The sequence below is a fragment of the Pan paniscus genome, chromosome 2 (genome assembly GCF_029289425.2).
Source record: "Pan paniscus chromosome 2, NHGRI_mPanPan1-v2.0_pri, whole genome shotgun sequence".
Taxonomy (NCBI): Eukaryota; Metazoa; Chordata; class Mammalia; order Primates; family Hominidae; genus Pan; species Pan paniscus.
In genome coordinates this window covers 159144687-159167310 of record NC_085926.1, presented here as the reverse complement: position 1 = coordinate 159167310, position 22624 = coordinate 159144687, and the positions used below count along the sequence as shown (strand labels likewise).

At 38.4% G+C, this 22624-nt stretch overlaps 1 protein-coding gene across 3 annotated transcripts in view; it reads right to left on the bottom strand.

The window, feature by feature from the left end:
• NMD3 (NMD3 ribosome export adaptor) overlaps positions 1–19943 on the bottom strand; it is a 35182-nt gene extending 15239 nt beyond the window's left edge. Inside the window, exons 1-7 of one of the 3 annotated variants that reach the window (XM_034957680.3) lie at positions 16335–19943; positions 15698–15761; positions 12690–12824; positions 10411–10507; positions 4256–4336; positions 2892–3020; positions 2535–2625 (exon numbers count right to left, since the gene is read on the bottom strand). In XM_034957680.3, the coding sequence (XP_034813571.1) occupies positions 2535–2625; positions 2892–3020; positions 4256–4336; positions 10411–10507; positions 12690–12824; positions 15698–15741 (577 nt within the window). In that variant the 5' untranslated portion in view covers positions 15742–15761; positions 16335–19943. Of the gene's footprint in view, positions 1–2534; positions 2626–2891; positions 3021–4255; positions 4337–10410; positions 10508–12689; positions 12825–15697; positions 15762–16020 lie in introns of all 3 variants that reach the window. The other 2 variants (XM_003830618.5, XM_008956054.5) reach the window with 2 other exon arrangements.
• Positions 19944–22624: the final 2681 nt, after the last annotated feature.

Here is a 22624-nt window from a genome sequence, read left to right as displayed (position 1 = left end):
TGGTGAAACCCCGTCTCTACTAGAAATACAAAAAATTAGCCGGACGTGGTGGCATGTGCCAAATCTCAGCTACTTGGGAGGCTGAGGCAGGAGAATCGCTTGAATCCAGTTGGCCGAGGTTGCAGTGAGCCCAGATCGCAACACTGCACTCCAGCCTGGGTGACAGAGCAAGACTTCATGTCAAAAAAAAAAAAAAAAAAAAAGAAAGTTATTTTATGTAATAAATGGAATAATCTACCAAGAAGATAACAGGAAACTATCTGAGAGACAGAAAACAAAAAGTACTAGAAAAAGAAAAGAAAAAATTAACAAATATTAACACATACAATCATTGTGAAGGACTAGAATAGGACTCTCTCAAAACCAAAATAATCATATTGACAAAAAATAGTAACAATTCACAGAACTTGAATAACCAACTATCAAGGTCAAGTTAACTGAGATTATAGAACACAGTTCTAAGAAAGAATACATATTTTATCAAACATTCATAAAACATTCATTTAAAAATCATGTATTAAGATTTTAAAAAGAAAAAGAATTTCAATAAATCCTAAACAGTAGAAATTACTAAAGACAACATTATCTCATCATAAAACAGTAGCACTAGAAATCAAGAAAGGAATAGCCAAAAGCAAACCTACCTAGCTGAGAAATATTAAAGATATTCTTGCAAATAACTAAATATAATTACCAAAACAGCCAATACTAAAATCACCCAGAATAGCCAAAACAATTTTGAAGAAAATGAACATTACACATTTAATGTCAAAACTCACTAACTTTAGTAAGTATGCAAGACAGCATGGTACTAATATAAGGATAGATATATAGATCAATGGGAGCAGACTTCAGATTCTAGAAATAAAACATTACATTTACAGTCAATAGATCTTTGACAGAAGACCCAAGGCATTCACTGAGGAAAGGACAGAGTTTTCACTGGGATGAAGAATATCCACATAGAAAAATATGAATTTAGACACTTATCTCACACTCTGCACAAAAATTAACTCAAGAGTTAGACCTAAATATATAAGACCTAAAACTATAAAACACTTGAAAGAAACTATAGGAGAAAATCTTTGTGACCTTGATTAGACAAACAGTTTTTAAGCATAACCCCAAAACCACAATTAAAAGAAAAAACTTGATAAACTGGACTTCAACAAAATTTAAAACTTCTGCAATTCAAAGGACACCATTAAGAATACAGAGTGTGAATTTTCTCCTACACACTAGGAGAAAATATGTGCAAACCATATATGCAGTAAGAGACTTGTATCCAGAATATGCTCAACATCATTAGTCATTAGCAAAATGGAAATTAAAACCACAATGAGATACCACTTCATACCACCCTCTAGAATGGCTATAACCAAAAATATAAAAACAAGTGTTGAGGAGGATACAGAGAAATATTGGCGGCAGGAATGTAAAATGGTACAGCCACTTTGAAGCAGTTTGGTAGTTTTTTATATATAAACATAAATTTACCATATGACTTGGTAATTCCACACTTAAGTATGTACCCAAAAGAATGAAACAGCCGAGGTGCTTGCTGAGGGCAAATAAAATATGCAATGGGCAGTGGAAAAAGGTAGCTATAAGTACCAGCTACAGACCCATTATAGTACTCAGAAGAAAATTTATGATCTTAAATATATGTATTAGAAATTAAAAATAAACTAAGCTTTCAATTAATTAAAACAAAACAGAACTAAATAGAGTTGAAGGAATTAGTGTTAAAAACAAAATTAATAAAAAGATTGTTTAAAATAAAACTAAAAATAGTTTTTTGAAAAAACTAACATAATAGATAAAAGTGGCTAGTCTAAGGTGAAGTGAGTAGAAAAAGAGAAAAGATAAACATTAGGAACAATAGAGAGGACATAACTACAGTTACGGGTGAGATTTATTTTATTTGCTCAATTTTATACCAAGAATCTAAAAAGCTAGATGAAATGGTTTTTCTTGGAAAATGGTATTAAAATTGACTCAAGGGGTAGAATACCTGAGAGGTGAATATCATAAAAGAAACTGAAAAGACGTCCCTTAGGAGATATCAAATTGGATGGTTTAATGGGCAAGTTCTTAAAAAACTTCTGAGGTTAATTAAATGCTAGGTAGAAAGAAGGCAAGCTTTCTTTCTAACTCTTTTCAATGTCACTCACTTAACTGAGAGCAAGATTGGACAGAAGTATGTATGCATATGTATCAAACAGAAACCTCAAGAAATATCATACTTAGGTATGAAACATAAAAAGATAATTATGTTTGACATTAGCAGAAAATTAAAAATTCAGTTTCTCAGTTGCTCTAGCCACATTTCAAGTACTCAACAGCCAAATGTGGCTAGTGACTATACCATACTGGACAATGCAGATAAAGAATTAAGTTGTTTTTTTTTTTTTCCTAACAGAAAGTTCTTTTGGACAGTACTAATCCAGATATTATCAGTAAATATAAGATTACTTAGGTATGTTGAAATAAAAATCTGACATCATTTCAAATGCTTTTGAGTTTTAACTCACCATGAATCTCTTTGATACGAAGTGTATTCTGATGCATTCCATATTTCAGAATTAACTGTTCCAGATAGTAGAAAGTTTTTTTATGCAAAGTCTAAAATATAAATTATTTGATCAATAAATGCCCCACGAAAAAGCCATTTATAGGTATAGGACACACATACTATCTACAGATAGAGCATACTGATTTTTCAAACAATAACAATCTTTAAAGATTATCTAAAATGTAATAATGATCTATTTCCAAAGGTAAATGCTTCAGGGACCCAGACTATCCCTGGATTTAGAAAGAAGGAAAAGTTATAATTAACAAAGAGGAAATATAAGATGTAGGACTCACTCATCATCTTCTCTCATTACCTTTTGCCTCACTTGAATCACAGCCTTCCAGAAATCCTTAGCTTCTACTCTATGGCAATCTCCACACATTTGGGACTGAACAACATAATCCACCACAAACACTTGTTGAAGGATAGCACCATTCATCACCTGATAAAACAATTACACTCCTTCATTCTTTTGGTTTTGTTTAATAACAAATATTTTCTTTAAAGAAGAACCTTTAATATTTAATTTAAAACTTTTTCCATTAATGCTTTGAGACATCAATCAAATGTCCTCAAATTTAAAGTCATAAAAACAAGTTATACTATTTCAAGAATGGTATACAGATTTAATTCCTAAGATTTATTAGATTAGCATTTCAAATTTTCCTTTAGCTGAAGTGGTTGTGAGAATATTCTGTGTATATTTTACATATATATGTAATTTTTTTTGAGACAGGGTTTCACTCTGCCTGTTGCCCAGCCTGGAGTACAGTGGCACGATCTTGGTTCACTGCAACTTCCGCCTCCTGGGCTCAAGTGATTCTCCACCTCAGCTTCCCAAGTAGCACACACCACCACGTCCAGCTAACTTTTGTATTTTTAGTAGAGATGGGGTCTCGAACTCCTGGGCTCAAGTGATCTGCCTACCTTGGCCTCCCAAAGTGCTGGGATCACAGGTGTGAGCCACCATGCCCAGCCTACACATGTTTACATAGAAAAATCATCCTTAGAAGAAAAAGATAAGGAAAACTTCTCAAAAAAAAAATTCCTTAATTTAATGATTCCCAAACATAGCTGATCAGAAATCACATGGGAAGCTTTTTAAATACAGATTGAACATTCCAAATCCAAAAACCCAGAATCTGAAATTTCAGCTTCAAAATCTGAAACTTCTTGAGTTTCTAAATGACACTCAAAGAAAATGTTCACTGGAACATTTTGTATTTGAATTAGGGATGTTCCACCAGTTAAGTATAATGCAAAATTCCAAAATCCAAAAAATCCAAAATCTGAAACACTTCTTGTCCCAAGCATTTCAGATAAGGGATACTCAACCTACTTATAGATTCCCGGCCTCACATACAGAGAATTTTTGCTTCAGTTACGATGAGTCATTACAATGATCAGCCAAGTTTGAGAATCAGTACCTTAGCCGTTTTTACTTCAATCCTTTCCTAATAAAAATAACTCTGGAAAAGTAAGTCTGCTAATCAGAAGCAATGACTACTCTTACTAGTGATCTAATTATTTGTACAGATGCTCAAAAGAAAACAAACAGCTAAAATTGAGTGTACTCTTTTTCTTTTAAGCTGTTCAAGCCATAAAATAACTTATCACTAGGTCTTCATTTTCACTACCTGCACTTTAACCATGCTGAGAAAATTATGTACTGCTTACCTCTTTCTGAATAGTCAGTTTAACTTTAAGTCTCTTAGAATGAGGCTCAGTCCAAACAAAGCCTGCATCTACAAGCCGTACCTTCAATAAAACATAAACAAAAAGAAACGTAAGTTCTCACCTGAGGAGGAAAAAAAACACGAAAGAACAAATCATCAATAAGCAGATTTCATAAGATGCTTAAGGAATCTGTGATCAGCATACTACACACCATCATCACAAAAAAAGATTAATCATTGGTTATGTAACAACAGCAGCAAATCAAAGGACAACCCAATGACTATATTAATGCAACTGATATAATTTAAGCAAAAATTAAAGTATTTGCATAGGAAAAAAATTCTTTTCCCTTAAAAAAAAAAAAAGTACATTGTCCTTTAAAAGGAAATTATATTTTTTGGAGGAAAGCAAAGACCTTGTGACCTCATTATTTATTAGTAACCTCATGAACAAAAGTTTCCACTTGGATTATTCTCTCTATATTCTGTGACTTTTTTTAAGAAGTGACATTGATTAGGGAAGTTGCATGCACTGAATACTAAATCCACAACTATAACTCACTACTAAATCTGCAGCATCTGCATAGGCCAAAAACAGTTTGCTATATGTGAAGATCTGAATATAACTCAAGAATGGCCAGAATGGGTGTTTGGGGAGAAGGGGTGGGTGGGAGAACAAGAATGGAGGCTGCTGTAATAACCTGGGCCAGATTGTAGATGATCTGAACTGAGAGGCACTGGAAATAACAAAAGCAGATGCAAGGGCTAGTTAGGAGATAAAAATCTATAAGATTTATCTGCACAGTCCAAGTGATGTAGAAAAAAAATCTGTAAGATTTAATGGTAACTGGATATGGAAAAGAGGAAGAGAACAGACTCCAGAATGATGCTCAAGTATTTGCTTAGACAACTAGGTAGTACACTTTTTGTGACTACCTATACCGAAATAAACAACGGATATAATGAGAAAAAGATGTTACATTTGATTTCAGACATTTCAGTTTAAGACAGTATCTGTGAGATACCCAAGAGGACTTTTCAGTGAACAGTAAGATACGATTGGTCTGGAGATCTATAAAAAAATTTGGGCTGCAGTTAACAGATTTGAGAGGTATCAGCAGCAGATTATACTTTTATCAAGCACTGTCTGGTAAAAAGTAGACTAGCCACTTTTAGTGTGGATGCAAAGATTCAACACACCAGAGTAAAACCCTCCTCATACAGCTGGCCTCCCTAAAGCAAAGCCTAGTAGTTAACAAGTGATGCCAGGTACACAGGGTGATAGGCAGATTCCTGTTCCTTCAATCTCCATCAGCAGTGGTTTAAAAAAAAAAAAAAAAAGCCCCAAAGGCACTGAATAAGACTGATCTTCCCCTCAAGCTCCAACCTCCACCTGCAGGAATGGAGAGTCTCCTTGACATCCTGCTCGGCATTCCCCAACACAACCACTGCACTATGTGTCCTCAGACAACCACGACTAATCAACTTTATTAGTCCCTTTCTTTCTTTACCATAGTCCCAGACACCTCAGTCACCCCTCATTTCCTATACTCCAATTTCCATATGGTTATGCATATTCCCTATTCTGTCCCCATCTAACATTCCTCCCCGAATCCTAAAACCCTTCTACTGTGCCCTCCGGAGCTCAACATTCATTAACAATGAAATCTCCTAAATCCTCAACTTTGCTGAACATTCCCTTCACCTTCTAGATCTCCTGATTTCTCTCTCCCCTGCAGCTATATAAAGTGATGACTGATATTTCTCTCATTTTCTTCCTATCACTGGACCAGGCACCAGACAGGTATCGTCCTTGCTCTTCATTGCTAATTACAGACCATTCTCCTTGTCTCCTCCTCAAATATACAGCTCTGAGTCTAAAGTCATTAGACTCTACCACCCACAACTCTCTTTTTTATAGTAATCTATTCATCTTTGTATCACTTGTTTTCATTTCTCAAAAGATTTTAGCTTCTGGCTCACCATCACACTTTCCAACAATATTAATACCTAGCGATTTCAATATCCACACAGGTGATCCCCACAATACCCTGACCTCTCTCTCCATTCTTTGAGTTCTTCTTCTCCCAAAATATTATCCACCTTCCTATCTCAGTCACTCATATGCTTCTATTACCAGTAACTGCAAACCCTCCAAACTATCAATTCCAAACATCCTACTCTCTGACTACCACCTCCCATCTTTCCAGCTTATTTCCTCTAGTTCCTGGGCACCAAATATCTTTCAAGCTAATATAATGGACAATCCATTCATCCTACCAACTTTATTCCTCATTCCTCCTCACTAGCTTCAAAATCAATAATCAAAATTATTCTCATGTACACACTCAATTTCCTTGTTCCCTCTCTTATTTCACCTTAGCCACTAGGCTAAATTATAAATTTGGTTAAATCCAGTGCTCTGCCTGCTCTATGCCTTGACTATGTGGCTGACAGAACTACAGAAATAGATGCACACCACAGTGACTAGTCTAAACTTGTAACAGTAACCCTCAGCACTGCCCAGCACCCATCCAACACTGTCCTGGTGCATTTCCTCTCCAACTGTTCTAGAGGACTATTTCATATCTTCCGCTCTCTCCTCAAACATCTATCTAACAGCTCTTCCCACATAGCTACTGCCCACGCTTCTGTTTTCTCCAGTACAAAAGAAGGAACCAGAGGAGAATTCCCAGAAGCTCCCACTCAACACCTTCCCTCCTGTTACCACAGATGAATTGTCCATACTCCCATCAAGATCAACCTCCAGAATGCCCCTCTAGAGAGCAGAGATCTTTACTTTGTTCCATGAAATATTACAGCCTCCCAAAATGGTGCTTGGTGAAGAGTAAGTGCTGAATACTTGTTGAATGAAGGAGTGAATTAACAAATAAATGTATTCTTTCACTATGTACTATATCTCTTTTCCACTTCTTGAGGCCACCCCCCAGCCAATTATTCTTCTCCCTGCAATTTCACAAAAATTTCCCTCCGTACTCTAACACTCCCAGAGAGCTTACAAATAGAGTTATATATACCATCTTAAGAAATGTATCCTGGCCAAGCACAGTGGCTCATGCTTGTAATCCCAACACTTTGGGAAGCTGAGGCAGGAGGATCGCTTGAGCTCAGGAGTTCAACACCAGTCTGGGTACATTGTGAGATCTCTGCTCTACAGGGCCAAAAAGAGAGAGAAACAGAGAGATCTCATCTCTAGTAAAAATAAAAATCAGCCAGGTGTGGTGGTGCATGTTTGTAGTACCAACTACTTAGGAGGCTGAGGCAGAAGGATCACCTGAGCCCAGGAGTTTGAGGCTGCAGTGAGCCATGACAGTGCCACTGCACTCTAGCCTGAGCAATAAAGCAAGACCTTATCTCCAAAAAATAAAATAACATAAAAAGACAAGTGTCCCTTCCCAAACTTCCCCTTCAACCACTGCCCCATTTCTTTGTTTTCGTTTACAGCAAATCTCAAAAGAACTGTCTATCTTCCTTCTCCCATTTTAATTTCTATTTAAATGACATCTTTACCACCACCACTAAACAGAAATTACCCATGTTATTAAGGTCGTCCACATTACTAAATCTACAGAACTCATTACTTGACTCATCAACTGCAAATCACATAGCTACTCACTCCTTTCTTCTTAAAACACTTCCCTTTCCTCCCAGGACATCACACTCACCCTGTTTTCCTCCTACCTCCTAGCAGCTCCTTTCAGTCTCCTTTGCTGATTCCTCCTCATTACCCAATTATTTCTTCATCATTACCCATTAAAGGAATGATTCCAGAATTCAGTCCTCCAGTTTCTTTCCTTCTCTATGTAAACTCCTGAAATAATCTAATCCAATTCATGACCTTAAATACTATCTATATCCTAAATTCATTATCTCTAGACTGGACCACTCATTGGCTTATTTATCAACCTGCCTACTCAGTATTTCTACTTAAGTGTCTAGTAGACATCTAAATACCAGTTACAGATGAACTCTGATGCCCCCTACCCAGTGACTTGGCTGCTCAGGTCACGAACAGTGGAAGGCATCCTTAACTCTTCTGTCTCTTACAAAAACACATCCAGCTACATCAGTAAATGTTACTACCTTAAAAATAGATCCAAAATCTGTCCACTTCTTACCACCTCCATTGCTGATCCAAAACCATTTCTCATGATTATTACAAAAACTTAAACACCTTTACCTCCCTTACAACCATTCTAAAAACAGCAGCCAGAGGAATACTAATAAGTCATGTCATCTCATTACTCTGCCCTTCACCCTCTATACTCCTTACACTCAGAGTAAGAAACAGCCCCTATAAGGGCCTACAAGGCCAGACACACTGTGGCCTTCCATGACTTTTCTGGACTCTATCCCCAACTACTTTTCCCCTCACCACTCCGTTCTATTCACACAAGTATGCTCTTGCTTTTGGTCTCTACATTTGTTTTCTTTACCCCTAATGCTCTTCCTCCACATTTCTGCACAGCTTCCTCCCTTACCGTAATCTTTAATGTTTACTCAAATGTCACCCTATCAGTGAGACCTCCCCTAAACACCCTTACTTTAAATTTCAACTCTTCCATGCACAGTTCTTATCCTCTTCCTAGCTCCTTTCTCCACAGAATATACCTTTTAATATACCATGTAATATATCCACCTATTTTGATCACTGCATACTAACATGCTGCTCCACACTGGCATGTTAGTGTGCAATTAGAATACACGCTTTCTAAGACAGGGATTGTCTTATTCACTGCCATATCCCCAACATCAAAAGCAGTTTGGCACAGAGTTGGTACTTAATAAACATCTGATGAATTAATTAATGAACTGTTAAGACTCACTAGACATTTGAAAAAAACCCCAAGTATAAAAGCAAAAAACCAAGACACACAAAAAACTGACTTCATAAAAAAACAGAGACAAATGAGGGAACAGAAAGAAACAAACAAAAAAAGTCCTATTATCAAAATCTTCAGAAAAACTTAAAAAAAAATGCATCAAGAACATGAAAGACTCTGGAACTTAAAAACATTACTACTGGAAAAAAACAATTCATTAGAAAGATTAGAAGATAAAGTAAAAATCACCAAGAACAGAGGGGAGCGAAAAAAACCAAAAAGGTTTTTTAAAATATGAAGGGAAAAAGACAAAGTTTTATGCCAGAAGCGCCAAAAAGTGACCATCAGAAATTTGTGGGGTTGGCTGGGACCTAGTAGGAAAATAAAGGCAGAAATTTCAAAGAACTATTACATGAAATTTTATTAGAGCTTAAAGGAGAATCAGAAAAGTCTTCAATCTGAAAGAGTCAATTTCAATTAAAAATATGGTAGAAGTGAGTCATAAAGCTTAAAATAAAGAAAACTCATCGTGTCAATCACTTTCAATTTTATATCAGGAAATAAACTGTACTTTAAACAAACTATCTTTTTTAATACATTTATGCACTGACTTTCAGTGACAGGCACAAATATTTTATTTCCAGATCAATAATGACAATAAAAAGAAACCAAATAACATAGCCCTAATATTATAATCTCAATTATGTTTAGTGATGGTTTTACATAAAAATTTCCGTTAAAAAATTATACATGAGATTCTCGATAAATAACAAAGGAAAAAAATTAAATTCTGTCTTTTTAAAGCAAAAAGATATTTTTACTTTTCATAAAAAGAATATATATAACTTTAAAAAGTGTTTGTAGTGGGGTGCTACTGGCAACAATAGTAACATTTAATAGTTACTTTCGAGGCCAGCATGGTGGCTCACGCCTGTAATCCCAGCACTTTGGGAGGCCGAGGCAGGCAGATCACGAGGTCAGGAGTTCGAGACCAATCTGGCCAACATAGTGAAACCCTGTCTCTACTAAAAATACAAAAAATTAGCCAGATGTGGTGGTGTGCGCCTATAATCCCAGCTACTCGGGAGGCTGAGGCAGGAGAATCGTGTGAACCCGGGAGGCAGAGGTTGCAGTGAGCCGAGATCACACCATTGTACTCTAGCCTAGCCCAGGTGACAGTTCGAGACCCCACCTCAAAAAAAAAAAAAAAAAAAAAAATTCCTTTTGAAAAACCTACTCACAAGAATTTTCTGAAAATGAGACCTTTAATGAAAACATACCTATAAATACTGATTTTAGCTGTTTAACTTACCTTACTCAGAGGGGCTTTGATTTTTTTCAAGCACAAAGCAAGAAGTTCCCTGGATTCTAAAGCACACTGTATCCAAGTTCCTGGTGGTTGAAAATACCTAAAAGAGAAGATAACATACTGAAATCCAACATCTGTCAGGAAACACAGAAATTTCCATCTGAATATACAGATGTAACCCAAATTATTAACCAGGCATAATAAAACCCAAGGATGATATGAAGCACTTAACTCAAACATATTTTAATGGTTCCAAAACTTTCAACTAGACTAGTAGCTTTAATTAAAAAGGTAAAATTCTGACTGAGAAAGTCAATCTGAAATAACCTACTAAAGTGATCTTATTACTTTAATCAGCAAATCACCACTAAAATGTCCAAGAGTCTCTTAAAGCTATGCTCTGAAAAACAGGTGAGAATCATCTCAAAATGGCATTAAAATGGTTTATTATGTACTTCTAAAATGCCTGAGAACTGCTTATTTTTCACAAAAAAAAGGTACATTAGTACCTCACAACACTATAAATCAGCAATAGTTCAGTCTATTCATCTACATTTCAAGTCCTTTTCAAATTGTAAATTGTAAAACAACATTTAAAATCTTAGGTAAAACCAGACTAAAACAAAACTTAAATCTCTTACGTATGTGCTTTAAGGTTTTTAGTCCCGCCTACCCAGGACTTAGCACTATGCCACATACATCTTATAGTAGGTGTTCAATAAATGCTTGCTAAATATAAAATACTTCCAAACATGTTATGTGAATGTCTTTTTGCCATACTTGTTAAATAACAGAAAGTTTTGATTTTCACTTTTCAAGGTTCAATCAAAAACATTACACAGGTCTCCCTTTGTTTATAAGTACATATTTATTTGGTATTTTTTTTTCTTTTTTCTTTTGAGACAGAGTCTCGCTCCGTCCCCCAGGATGGAGTGCAGTGTATGATCTCGGCTCACTGCAACCTCTGCCTCTCGGGTTCAAGCGATTCTCCTGCCTCTCAAGTAGCTAGGATTACATGCGTGCCCCACCACGCCCAGCTAATTTTTGTATTTTTAGTAGAGACAGGGTTTCACCATGTTGGCCAGTCTGGTCTTGAACTCCTGACCTCAGGTGATCCACCCGCCTCAGCCTCCTCAAGTGCTTGGATTACAGGCGTGAGCCACCAAGCCTGGCCTATAAGTAAACGTTTAGAGTTAGAAAGGGCTTCACATATCACCTAATAAAACCCTTCATTCTGATGAGGAAATTGAGGCCCAGAGATGATAAACGGCTAAGAGTTTCAAACAGCTAGTTTGTGAGGAAGCCAAGACAAACTAAGTCTGTTTAGTTCTTTATCAGTACTTTGCCAACTCCCCCAGGCTTTTAATAGCAAATATTTATAATAAAGATTAAGCCTCACACTTGCTAAGCTTATACACTGTAAACTCCCTGAAACAGTACACAGTTTCATGTGTTTGTGTATATATATGTATATATACACACACACACATATATTTTTACATATATATACACACACACACATATATATACATGTATGTAAATATTTTGGGGAAGAGATACTGTTTTCAAATTCTCAAAGGAGTCCATGAACCACCCCTCTAGAGATACACACTCAAAAAGTTAGCGTCTTAATCCATTTTGGAAATCACAGGCATACACTTTTACACTCATTAGGCAGTTTTGTGTTACTCAATGGCCTAATAGATGTAAGTTGTTTATGCTGACAAAGAAAATCAAGAGGAATGAAACATTAACATTCAGAAGAAGTCTTCTTCCTTCAAATCCAATCTTTATTTCAGACCATTCCAGATATAATTTATTGAGCTTCTTTTCCATCAACAATAGTTATTTTAATTACACGTGAACGTTATGAGTTTTTAAAACATATTACTAAATTACTCCAAACATAAGCTTTTATCATACATGGCTTCAATAACTAAAGAAAAAAAAACCTCATAATAACAATATGTCCTCAATAATCTGCTCTCACCCTTACAAACATCAACTCCTATTAACTATATACATCAAATCTATTAGATCCTTTAACAGAAGAACAGATTCAAATACATTTACACTATCTTTACCAGATTAGAAGGACACACTAGAAAAGTACACTATAAAATTGCAAATTCTAAAATCTTTGGCGACACCAACAGAAAATTTAAACCTTAATTGCATGCACTTTACTCCATATACATACTTCGTGTAATCTCAGCATATCTCGGTGGTTCTCTAAATGTAAATTCCAACTTTAAAAAGAGCAAAATTGTACTGCACTGTACCTTTGACATTGTTTGCAGAACGAAATCGAGACTTGTTTCGGAATACCTTGGCTGATGTCCACTTTACTTCGCAAACAGGCCACACAAATATTGGCAGGATTTGGACTTATCGGAACACCACACTCACAGCACAAGCTTTAATAAATAAAGGATAAATTTTTCACATTAGATTTTTAAAATACACTAAATTTTTTTTTAGATGCCAAACAAACAAAAGCCTTCAAGTTAGGCCACAGCATCTGTGCCCTTTTCAAAAAAATAACAGAAACAAAGCAACCTGGGCCAGCCAGTGGCTCACACCTGTAATTCCAGCACTTTGGGAGGCTGAGGCGGGTAGATCACCTGAGATAAGGAGTTCGAGACCAGCCTCGCCAACATGGTGAAACCCCATCTCTACTAAAAATACAAAAATTAGCCAGGCATGGTGGCGCACGCCTGTAATCCCAGCTACTTGGGAGGCTGAGGCATGCATATCAAACCCAGGAGGTGGAAGTTGCAGTGAGCCAGATCATGCCACTGCACTCCAGCCTGGATGACAGACCAAGACAATGTCTCAAAAAAAAGAAACAAAAAAAAGAAACAAAGCAATCTTCAAAAATGCAGTAGATAAAGAATAACCCTGTAATACAGGGGCAAAAACACCAAAAATGGCTATAATTCTAAAAATCCTCAATATAAGGCCGATGTCCTAAAGGTTCTAGAAGGTCAGTACTGTCCAACAGAATTTCATGCCACGACAGAAATGTTCTATTCTGGTCTGTACAACAAGGTAGCCACTAGCCACATGTGGCAACTGGGCCATGAAAAGTGACTAGCACAACTGAGAAACTCAATTTATTTTTTTAATTCAAATTTACATTTAAATAGCCAGTATGGGTCTAAACAAGTCTTTTTTATTAAAAGCAAATGAAACTATATTGTCACATTAAAATAAATGGAGGTATATTGATGAAGAATACAAATCTTGCACTAATTTTAATTTTAGATACTGAAATATAATTAAAAATGTTAACATGCTCTTTACCACACCCAACCAACACTATCCATAAAGATAACATTTATTAATAATTTGTATATATCCTTCCAAACATTTTCTATGCAGACACAAACATTCACATTAACTTTTACAAATAAACAGATAAACTTCCCAACCACAAGTGTAATAGCAAACTTGGGAAAAATTTGAGAAGCACTGTTATTCATTATCCCTTGTTGAAAATTGGAAAACCAAGAAAGAATCAATTAACAAGGAAATAGTGTGTCAATGGCAAAAACCAAAAAGAAAATCCTGTATCAAGAATATGTAAGATCAGTTTGTCTCTTTTTAATTCAACCACCTTATTCTAAATACTAAGTCTTCAAAAATCTATTTATTCAGGGCATACAGAGGACCATAGCTTAGGTGAACAGTATGGTGTCACTACATTAAAAGACTACAGCTGTCTACTTATCTCTAATGAACATTTCTTCAAGTATATCTCTGGACTACACCAATAGAAACTAATATCTAAATCATTTCTAACAGAATCAGACACCAATATACTCCAAAGGCAATTAAAAAAAAAAGCATAAGGACTGCTGAAATATAAACATTTACCCATAGCAGAATTTTTTTTTAACAGTATAGGAAGTCTATCAACATCTAGAGACTCAGTATAAATGACGGAACTATCATAATTCGAGATGTACTGGGGGCAGAAAAAGTCTGAGAACCCCTAATGTAGAACAACATTGTCCAAAATAAAAGTTCAATAATCTTCCATGTCCAATGGTAGCCACTAGCCACATGTGGCAACATGGCTAGTACAAACGAGCAACCAAGTATTTAATTTTATTCCATTTAAATTAATTTAGGAAACTTCCAACTTAAACTGCTTGGGGTTTATGTTGACAGAGTGGAGCCAGCGGTACCACCTGGAAAGAAAGCAGTTCCTGACAGAGCTAACCAGGCTCTTCCAGAAGTGCTGGTTGTCCGGCAGGGAAGTATAATGGTCAAACAACCCATTCCAAGAAAGGGTTCTGTGAAGGGCTTTGAGCCCTTCGACAAGTGTCTGTTAAAAGCTACTGATAGAACAAGGAAGATCAGCACTATGCTGAGTTCCAAAGACATTTTCAGATGGCTTATTCAAACCCACTGAGCTAACTGATGGACAAGGGAAGAGTAAAGCATCACAGGGAAGGGGGCCAAATTTCCTGCTTTCACTAACCACTGAATTCCTATTTTTCCTTTGGTTTTTACTTTTGGCCACAAAGCTAGTTTCTCCATAGTTACTGTTTTCCTATGAGATTAGGGTCATTCTAGACAGAAGGACTACAATGTTTACAGGGTAGTTGTGGTAAGAAGCCAATTTATTTTAGATTTAGCTAATTGGTCTGTGCTGAACGATTCCAGGATTATCGTTTAAAAGTCTCTGTAGTAATCTCTTTGAAGAGCACTGTATCATTAAACCTATTTAACAGCAAAAAAAAAAAAAAAGTTAATTTGAACTTAAATGCAAGAAATTAAAAATTGATAACTAAGTTTTAAGATGTTCAAAATTTAAAAATTACTACATTATAATCTCCAATAAAAATCAGGAAGTCACCCGAGCTACTCGGGAGGCTGAGGCAGGGAATTGCTTGAACCCGGGAGGTGGAGGTTGCAGTGAGCCGAGATCACACTACTGCACTCCAGCCTGGGCAACAGAGCGAGATTCCGTCTCAAAAAAAAAAAGTAAGTAAAAAGTAAATTTAAATAGCCACACGTAGCTAATGGCTACATATTGGACAGTGCCGATCTAAAAGGATGTATGGTAAATATTTTAACCCTCTTAGAGCTTATATTTACTAGAACAAGCTTTATAACCAGAAACTAATTCGATTTTCTACAGAAATAAGACTTTTATTTTTTCCCATTTATGACAATATACGCTCTTTCCCACCCACCCTCAAGCGTTCTCCATAGTGAGTTTCCCAGGCTCATTGAAGATTTTCACATTTAAGGGGGAAGGAAGAAGTGTCGCACTCACATGTGTCCAGGGCTGCGGTCGGTGGATTCTGCCATATACTCCATCGTTTTGTATGCCTTAAGGTCTTTTTTTTTAAAAAAAAAAAAAAAAAAGGGAATGTTGGGATTTAAATCACTTTACCTAATCTCCTCTTTTTACGTCTTCCTCCAGTCTCTCTGAATAATTAATATATTCACAGAACTTCGAAAAAGCAGGAAAGAAGGAAACCCAACTCCACTGGGTAAGTTCGTTAAAAAGAACTTTATGAGGACCATGGGATTTCCTGAGCTTCCCAGCTGCAAGGCCCTCGGGCCACCCAGCTCTGCCGCTGACCTCCATCTCACCTGGGCTCCAACCCTGGACGACCAAGGGCGAGGTCAGCTCGGGATTGTGGACGCCCGGGCCCTCCCGCTCTCCACCAGCCCAGGGACCGCACCAGACCACCGCGCCTCAGACCCACGCCACAGGAGTCTCCGGACGGCGTCCCGGCGCCCGAGGGCCACCCACGCCGACCCCCAACCCCGGGGCGCGACCGCACACGGGTTCCGGGCACGAGGCGCTCACGCAGACTGAGCACGGCCCGAGCCCGGGGAGCCCGCCCCATCCGCTACTCAGGGGCCCGCGGCCGACAGCCCAGGTCTCGGACCCCGGAACCTACTTCGCGCCTCCAGACCAGCCCTGGATTTGCTGAAAACCCGCAACAAAATAGACCCCGGCTGTCCCGTCAGCCGTCTCCGCCACAGAGAAGATCTCGCGAGCGAAATGCTCGAAATCCCGCGGCCCGAGTGACGTATTAAAAGGGACGGGGTGGGGACGAGGAAAGGGGCGGCACCGACGGGCGGAAGGGTGATGGGAGCGGCCTGGTGGCTGGGAAAGCTCGCGGAGAGAAGTCCCAGGGGCTCATTTGCCGTCAGTGACTGCTTTTCAGTTATCGTCTCGATTTTCCCAGGCCAGGGTTCACTCCAAACCAACCTCGCCCGTATATTAGTCTCTTTTCAGCTATCCCGACTGTGAGCTTGCTTCTTGATTAAATGATTATTTTATATAAAAGTTATCTGTAAACGGTACCTTATGCAAAGAAACTCCATCCAGGGCAGTGCCTTTTGTCTGGTTCACCGTCATATACAGGCCTGATGCCTGCCACATGCTAACTGCTCAAATGAGTATTTGTTGAAAGAATGAAATGTAAAGCATAATTATCTGTGAAGAAGTCTATGCGATTTTTAGACAAATTATTAATTATGTGCTTCCGGATAGTGCATTTAATATCTTCTTATGACTGATTTATCCCTCAAACTTGGAGCAGCACAGACCGTGTCTAATCTGTCTCATGACAGCCTTTCAAATATTTGAAGAGTACAACCATTTTTTTTTTCTAAATCCTCTCATCCCAAATTTCAAGGAATAAGCAAAGGCGCTTTGTAGAGGGTGATCAGAGACAGCCCCTCATCATTTCTTGCCCAGAATACTTAAGTAGCCTCTCGTCTGCTGTCTCTACTTGTAGACTTCAATTCATCCTTCTGAAATGCAGTTCTGATTTTGTCACACTCCCCTGCTTTTAATCCTTCAGTGGCCTCTGATTACCTTCAGCATTATTTCCAGTTTCTTTGTGTGGAAAGAAGACCTTTCAGGATCTGATCTCCACATATCCTGTCCTACTCCCAAGCACACGTACTCGCAAGCCATGAAGACCAACTGGCAGGTCCTCACAGAAAATAGTGTTCCTTTGCTTCTACCCGGGACTCGGCACTAAAGATTAAGCCTGAATTAGTTTCCTAGTGCTGCTCTAACAAATTATCACTGATTTAGTTGGCTTAGAAAACATAAATTTGTTCTCTTCCAGTTCTGGAAGCTACAGGTCTAAATAGATGGTGAGGGCTGACTCTGGAGGCTCCAGGAGAAAATCCATTCCCTGGCCCTTTCCAACTTCTACACGCTGCCCACACTCCTTGGCTTGTGGTCCCACATCATTTTGCAGTCAGGGTCTCCTTTTCTCATCCACACCCCCCCGCACCCCTCTTACAAGGACACTTGTGATTTCACTGGGCCCAACCAAATAATCCAGAATAATCTCTCCATCTCAAGAAATTTAATCACATCTGTAAAGTTCGTTTGCCGTGTTAGGTAATATATTCACAGATTTCAGGGAATAGGACATCTTTGCAGAGCCATTATCCTGTCCACCATACATCCTCTCTTTTCTGACTCCTTCGGTCCCTAAGGGCCAGAGGAGTTACATGCTCCTTCTGTATATATGGTTCTATGATAACACCTTTATACGAGGTATATGCCTCTATAATAGTGCTTTGAATTGGATCATAAATTTTCTACTCTGCATGCCCGGCAGTTTCAAAACCCTGGAGAGCAATTCGGGTCTTGTTCTTCTTGGTATTCCCTGCACCTAGCACAGCAGCTGACACAAAACAGACCCTCAATATATGTTGGTAAATTAATTATCCATTTAATACCCACCACAACTCTGAAGAGACAGTGTTTTTCTCCCCGTTTTTTCTATTCACACTGCCTATGCCCTCAACCAAACTCCACTAGGAACACAGCTGTAGTTAAGCAGCTTCTGTCTATTTATTACTCTTTGAAGTGAGCCCAGACACGCACCATGGATACCCTTTGGGTATCTCAGTAAGAGGGTGTTTAGAACAAACCTATCATAGGATTGGGGCTTTGGGCGGGTGTTTTCGGGGAGGCCCTAAGAAAATAGAGGTTTTTCTATAGATTGGATGCTGTCAGAAAGCAGGGGCAATTCTGTGATTGGATGTCTCAGTAAATCTTATTTACACAAAGGGAAGCAGGAGGATAAAGCTGCAATTAGCAAAGAAGTAGCAGTCACTCATTTTGGTGAAGAAAGGGAATGTTTGGTATTTTGTGGGTGGCATAGTGAACTTATTTTGGTCTGTGCTTAGACAAAATTATGAAGTGACCTTCTTTGCCTCATTTTATCATGGTTTCAGAGTAATCTTGTCTGAGTTTAGTATTCTGTGAAATTATTTCTGTCTAATAGGAAAATATTATGGCATAGCTGCAAGTACCAGACCAGCTTCTAAATGTCAAAGGCTGCTCATTTTTTAACACATTCCTTCTACAATTATTTGATTTGGCTCTGAATACCAGGCTTCTTAAGCACTTGATGTTTGATAATAACAGCACAGATATGGTCCCTGCCCTCATGGACCTTACATATTACAGATGAGGCTGGATTAGATTAGGCAATTTGTTGAAAGTCCTATAGCAAATAAGTGATAGAACTGCGACGTGAAATACAGTTTGTTTCTGAACCCAGACCCTCACCATAGCAGCCTACCTCCCCTTCTGAGGCTGAGGCCGTCTATTCCTATCCACAACCTTTTGATAAATGAAATACTTCTGTAGTAGAAGGCACCTATATTTCTCTCTTCATCTCCCAGCCCCCACCACTAAGATTTCCAGATGTCAAAATTAAGTTCTTGATTTCAACTACCTCTCTCAGGAGCCTGAATGAGCTTCCTAGGATTGGACTGAGTGGGATAATATTGGCAAACAATACCAGAGGGAAACTCACTTTGCACTTTTTATTTAACCTCAAATCTCACCTGAAAATAATAGGTGAGATTATTTTCAGCTCCCATAGTCCTTGCACTGAGGATATCTATCTGTATTCAAATCTAAGCCTTAGTATATGTTTACAAACTTCATTTCTATGTGTTTAACCATGGTATTAAAATGGAATTCCTGGCCGAACATGATGGCTCATGCCTGTAATCCCAACACTTTGGATGGCCAAGGTGGGAGGATCGACTGAGGCCAGGTTATCCTGGACAACATGTTGAGACCCCCACCTCTAAAAAATAAAAAATAAATATAAAACAATCAAATTAGCCAGGCATGGTGGTATGCACCTGTAGTCGTAGCTACTCAGGACACTGAGGCAGAAGGATCACTTGAGCTTAGGAGGTCAAGGCTACAGTGAGCCAAGATTGCACTACTGCACTCCAGCCTGGGTGAAAAAGGGAGACCCTGTCTCAAAAAAAAAAAAAAAAAAAATCTGCTAATCATTGAAATAATGAAATTCTACACAGAACTTTCAAATGCATACTGTGATATTTTTCACACTATCAAATGTGATAGCACATTTGGGGATATCAAGATAATATTGGAGATTAGTGCAGGGGAGGTGTATTAGGGTATCCTCTTAGAATCAACACCTGTGGAATAGAAGGGCAGAAACACCATTGGGCAGAAGGGAGCTGTGCTGCCGTGCAGTCTAGTGGAAGCCTCAGCTAACCCTGTGGGAAGCTCTGAAGGTGAAATGACCATTCTGAGTTTTCCCGAGGGGGACTTTGCTCATCAATGAGTCATTGGATGTGACTGTCCCAGGAAAAGGACATAGCATTGGGTGATATTTCTCTCTTCAGCCAAGGCAGTCCCAGAAGTAGATGAAACTGAGGGCTTTCTGCCAGCAGCACTCCCTGCTGTTGTGGGATAAGTACTTCATTCCTTGAGGGGGATCTGGGCAGTACCTCACAGCCACAGCATGCGCCATGTAGAAAGCAGTATGCTTAGGAGAGTCGGTGGAAGACATGGACTCTAAAGTCCTTGTTTCAAGTCTGAGATTTGTGACTGATAGATTCTGTGACCCTAAGGATTTGCTTTACCACTCTGAGCCTTTCTAAAAGCTCCTTTCCTCCTTTCTAAAACTATGTAATAATCCCTACCTCAGAAAATTGTTATGAGGATTGACTGAGATAAGGTACATAGAAGTGTTTAGTAAACTGCAAAATACTATAATGATTGTAGGCCCTGTTATTCTCTGGTGAAGATCCTTAATAGGAATTGAGTGAAGCAATAAGAAATGGTTTGTATCTGAAACAGCCAATGTATCAAATTTGAAACATTACACCTGCGATTCTGCTTCACCCTTAATTTACAATATAAAGACATCATTTAGTAAATGAAATAAAAATTTAGTGTTCACTTTGTAAAATTTGTTAGGAGTAGTGAATATCTGAGTTACTGGTGGCAAATAGATACGGGTCTGCAGCAACCTCAATTCTTGCCTTCTCGGCAGAAAGAATTTGACTGAGGGGCATAAGGCAGAAAAAGAGACTGAAGCAAGTTTCAGAGCAGGAGTAGAAGTTTATTTTAAAGCTTTAGAGCAGGAAAGAAAGGAAAGTACACTTGGAAGAGACCCAGGCAAGAACTGTGGAGGTCAAATGTGGTGTTTGACCTTTTGACTTGGGATTTTATATGTTGGCATATTTCGGGTGTCTCTGCATTCCTTTTTTCATGATTCTTCCCTTAGAGTGGGCAGCCCACATGCATGATGCTGTCCTTGCGCTTGAGAGATGAGCAGGTGCAGTGTGTTTAAGAAGTTGTATGCATGGCCACCTGAGGCTTTTTTCCCTTTTCCAGTGGAATGCCCCCTGAAGGTCATATAACCACTTAAAGTCTGCCATTTTACCTTTCAATGTACATACTCAAGCCCACTCGCCCAATTCCTGAGATTTTATTGGAAGTTGTTGATTACCAATTTCAAGTGTTTTTATCCATTGGGAAATTGCCTCTCCCTGGTGCCTGCAACCAATTATTATTTTTAGAAAGGTGATATGACAACTGCCAGACCGTCACCTGATGGTTGCCTGACATTCCTGGTGGGTAGGGGAAGCCCTCTCCTGTCCAGCTCTTGCCTAATTACCACTGTAACAGATTCATTCAGCTATACATTATAATCTGTGCCTATTTCTGCCTGTGTATTTCCTTCAACAAAAAGTTTTAAAAGTACAAATAATATGTTAACATAGAATCCCAGCAAATACAATAGAAAAGATGAAATAAAATTACGATAATAATACTTGTACAATTTCTCCATTATTACAAATTCCAAAATATGAGACTGAATTTATAATATTTTATTATAATTTTTAAAAGATGTAATCACTGAACAACCTCTAACTTTTACATGTTAGTGATGGGGGAGAATAACACTACGTATAGGTTGAGTATCCCTAATCCATAATCCAAAAATCCAAAATCCAATATGCTTCAAAATCTGAAATTTTTTGAACACTAACATGACACTCAAAGGAAATGCTCATTGAAGCATTTCAGATTTGGGGTTTTCAGATTTTGGATTCTCAATCAGTAAGTTTTAAACCAAAAAGTATCTGAGACAAGTCTCAATTTAGAAAGTTTATTTTGCCAAGGTTAAGGACGCACCTATGACACAGCCTCAGGAAGTCCTGATGACATGTTCACAAGGTGAACAGCCTGCTTTTATACATTTTAGAAAAACATAATACATCAATCAACACATGTGAGATTTACATTAGTTCCATTTGGTAAGGCAGGACAACTTGAAGAGAGGTCGTGGGGAGCAGGGTGGTGGCAGTGGCGGGGGGTTCCAGGTCATAGGTAGATTTAAACATATTCTGATTGGCAATTGGTTGAAAAAGTTTTTATCAATAGAAAGGAATATCTGGATTACAATAAGGTGTTGTGGAGACCTAGGTTTTACCAGGGAGATGAGGCGTCCAAGTAGCAGGCTTTAGAGAGAATAGATTGTACATGTTTCTTATCAGAGTTAAGGTCTGTGTTGACATTCGTGCTGGAGGATTATAATGACACTTGTTGTGCAAGTCTCAGAGTCTGAAGGTTGAGTCTGATGTCCAAGGGCAGGAGGAGAGGAAGTCAAGTGTCCAGCACCACACAGCGGGAGAGAGAGAGCCCAAGCAGACTCAGCAAGCGAGCTACTCATCCCTCTTCTGTCTTGTTCCAGCCACTGGCAGCAGATTGCATGGTTCCTACCCACTCTGAAGGTTGTTCTTCCCCTCTCCCAGGCCACTGACTCAAATGTCAGTCTCTTCTGGCAACACCCTCACAGACACACCCAGAAGCAATACTTCACCAGCCATCTACACATCCTTCCATCCAATCAAGTTCATACCTAATATCAAC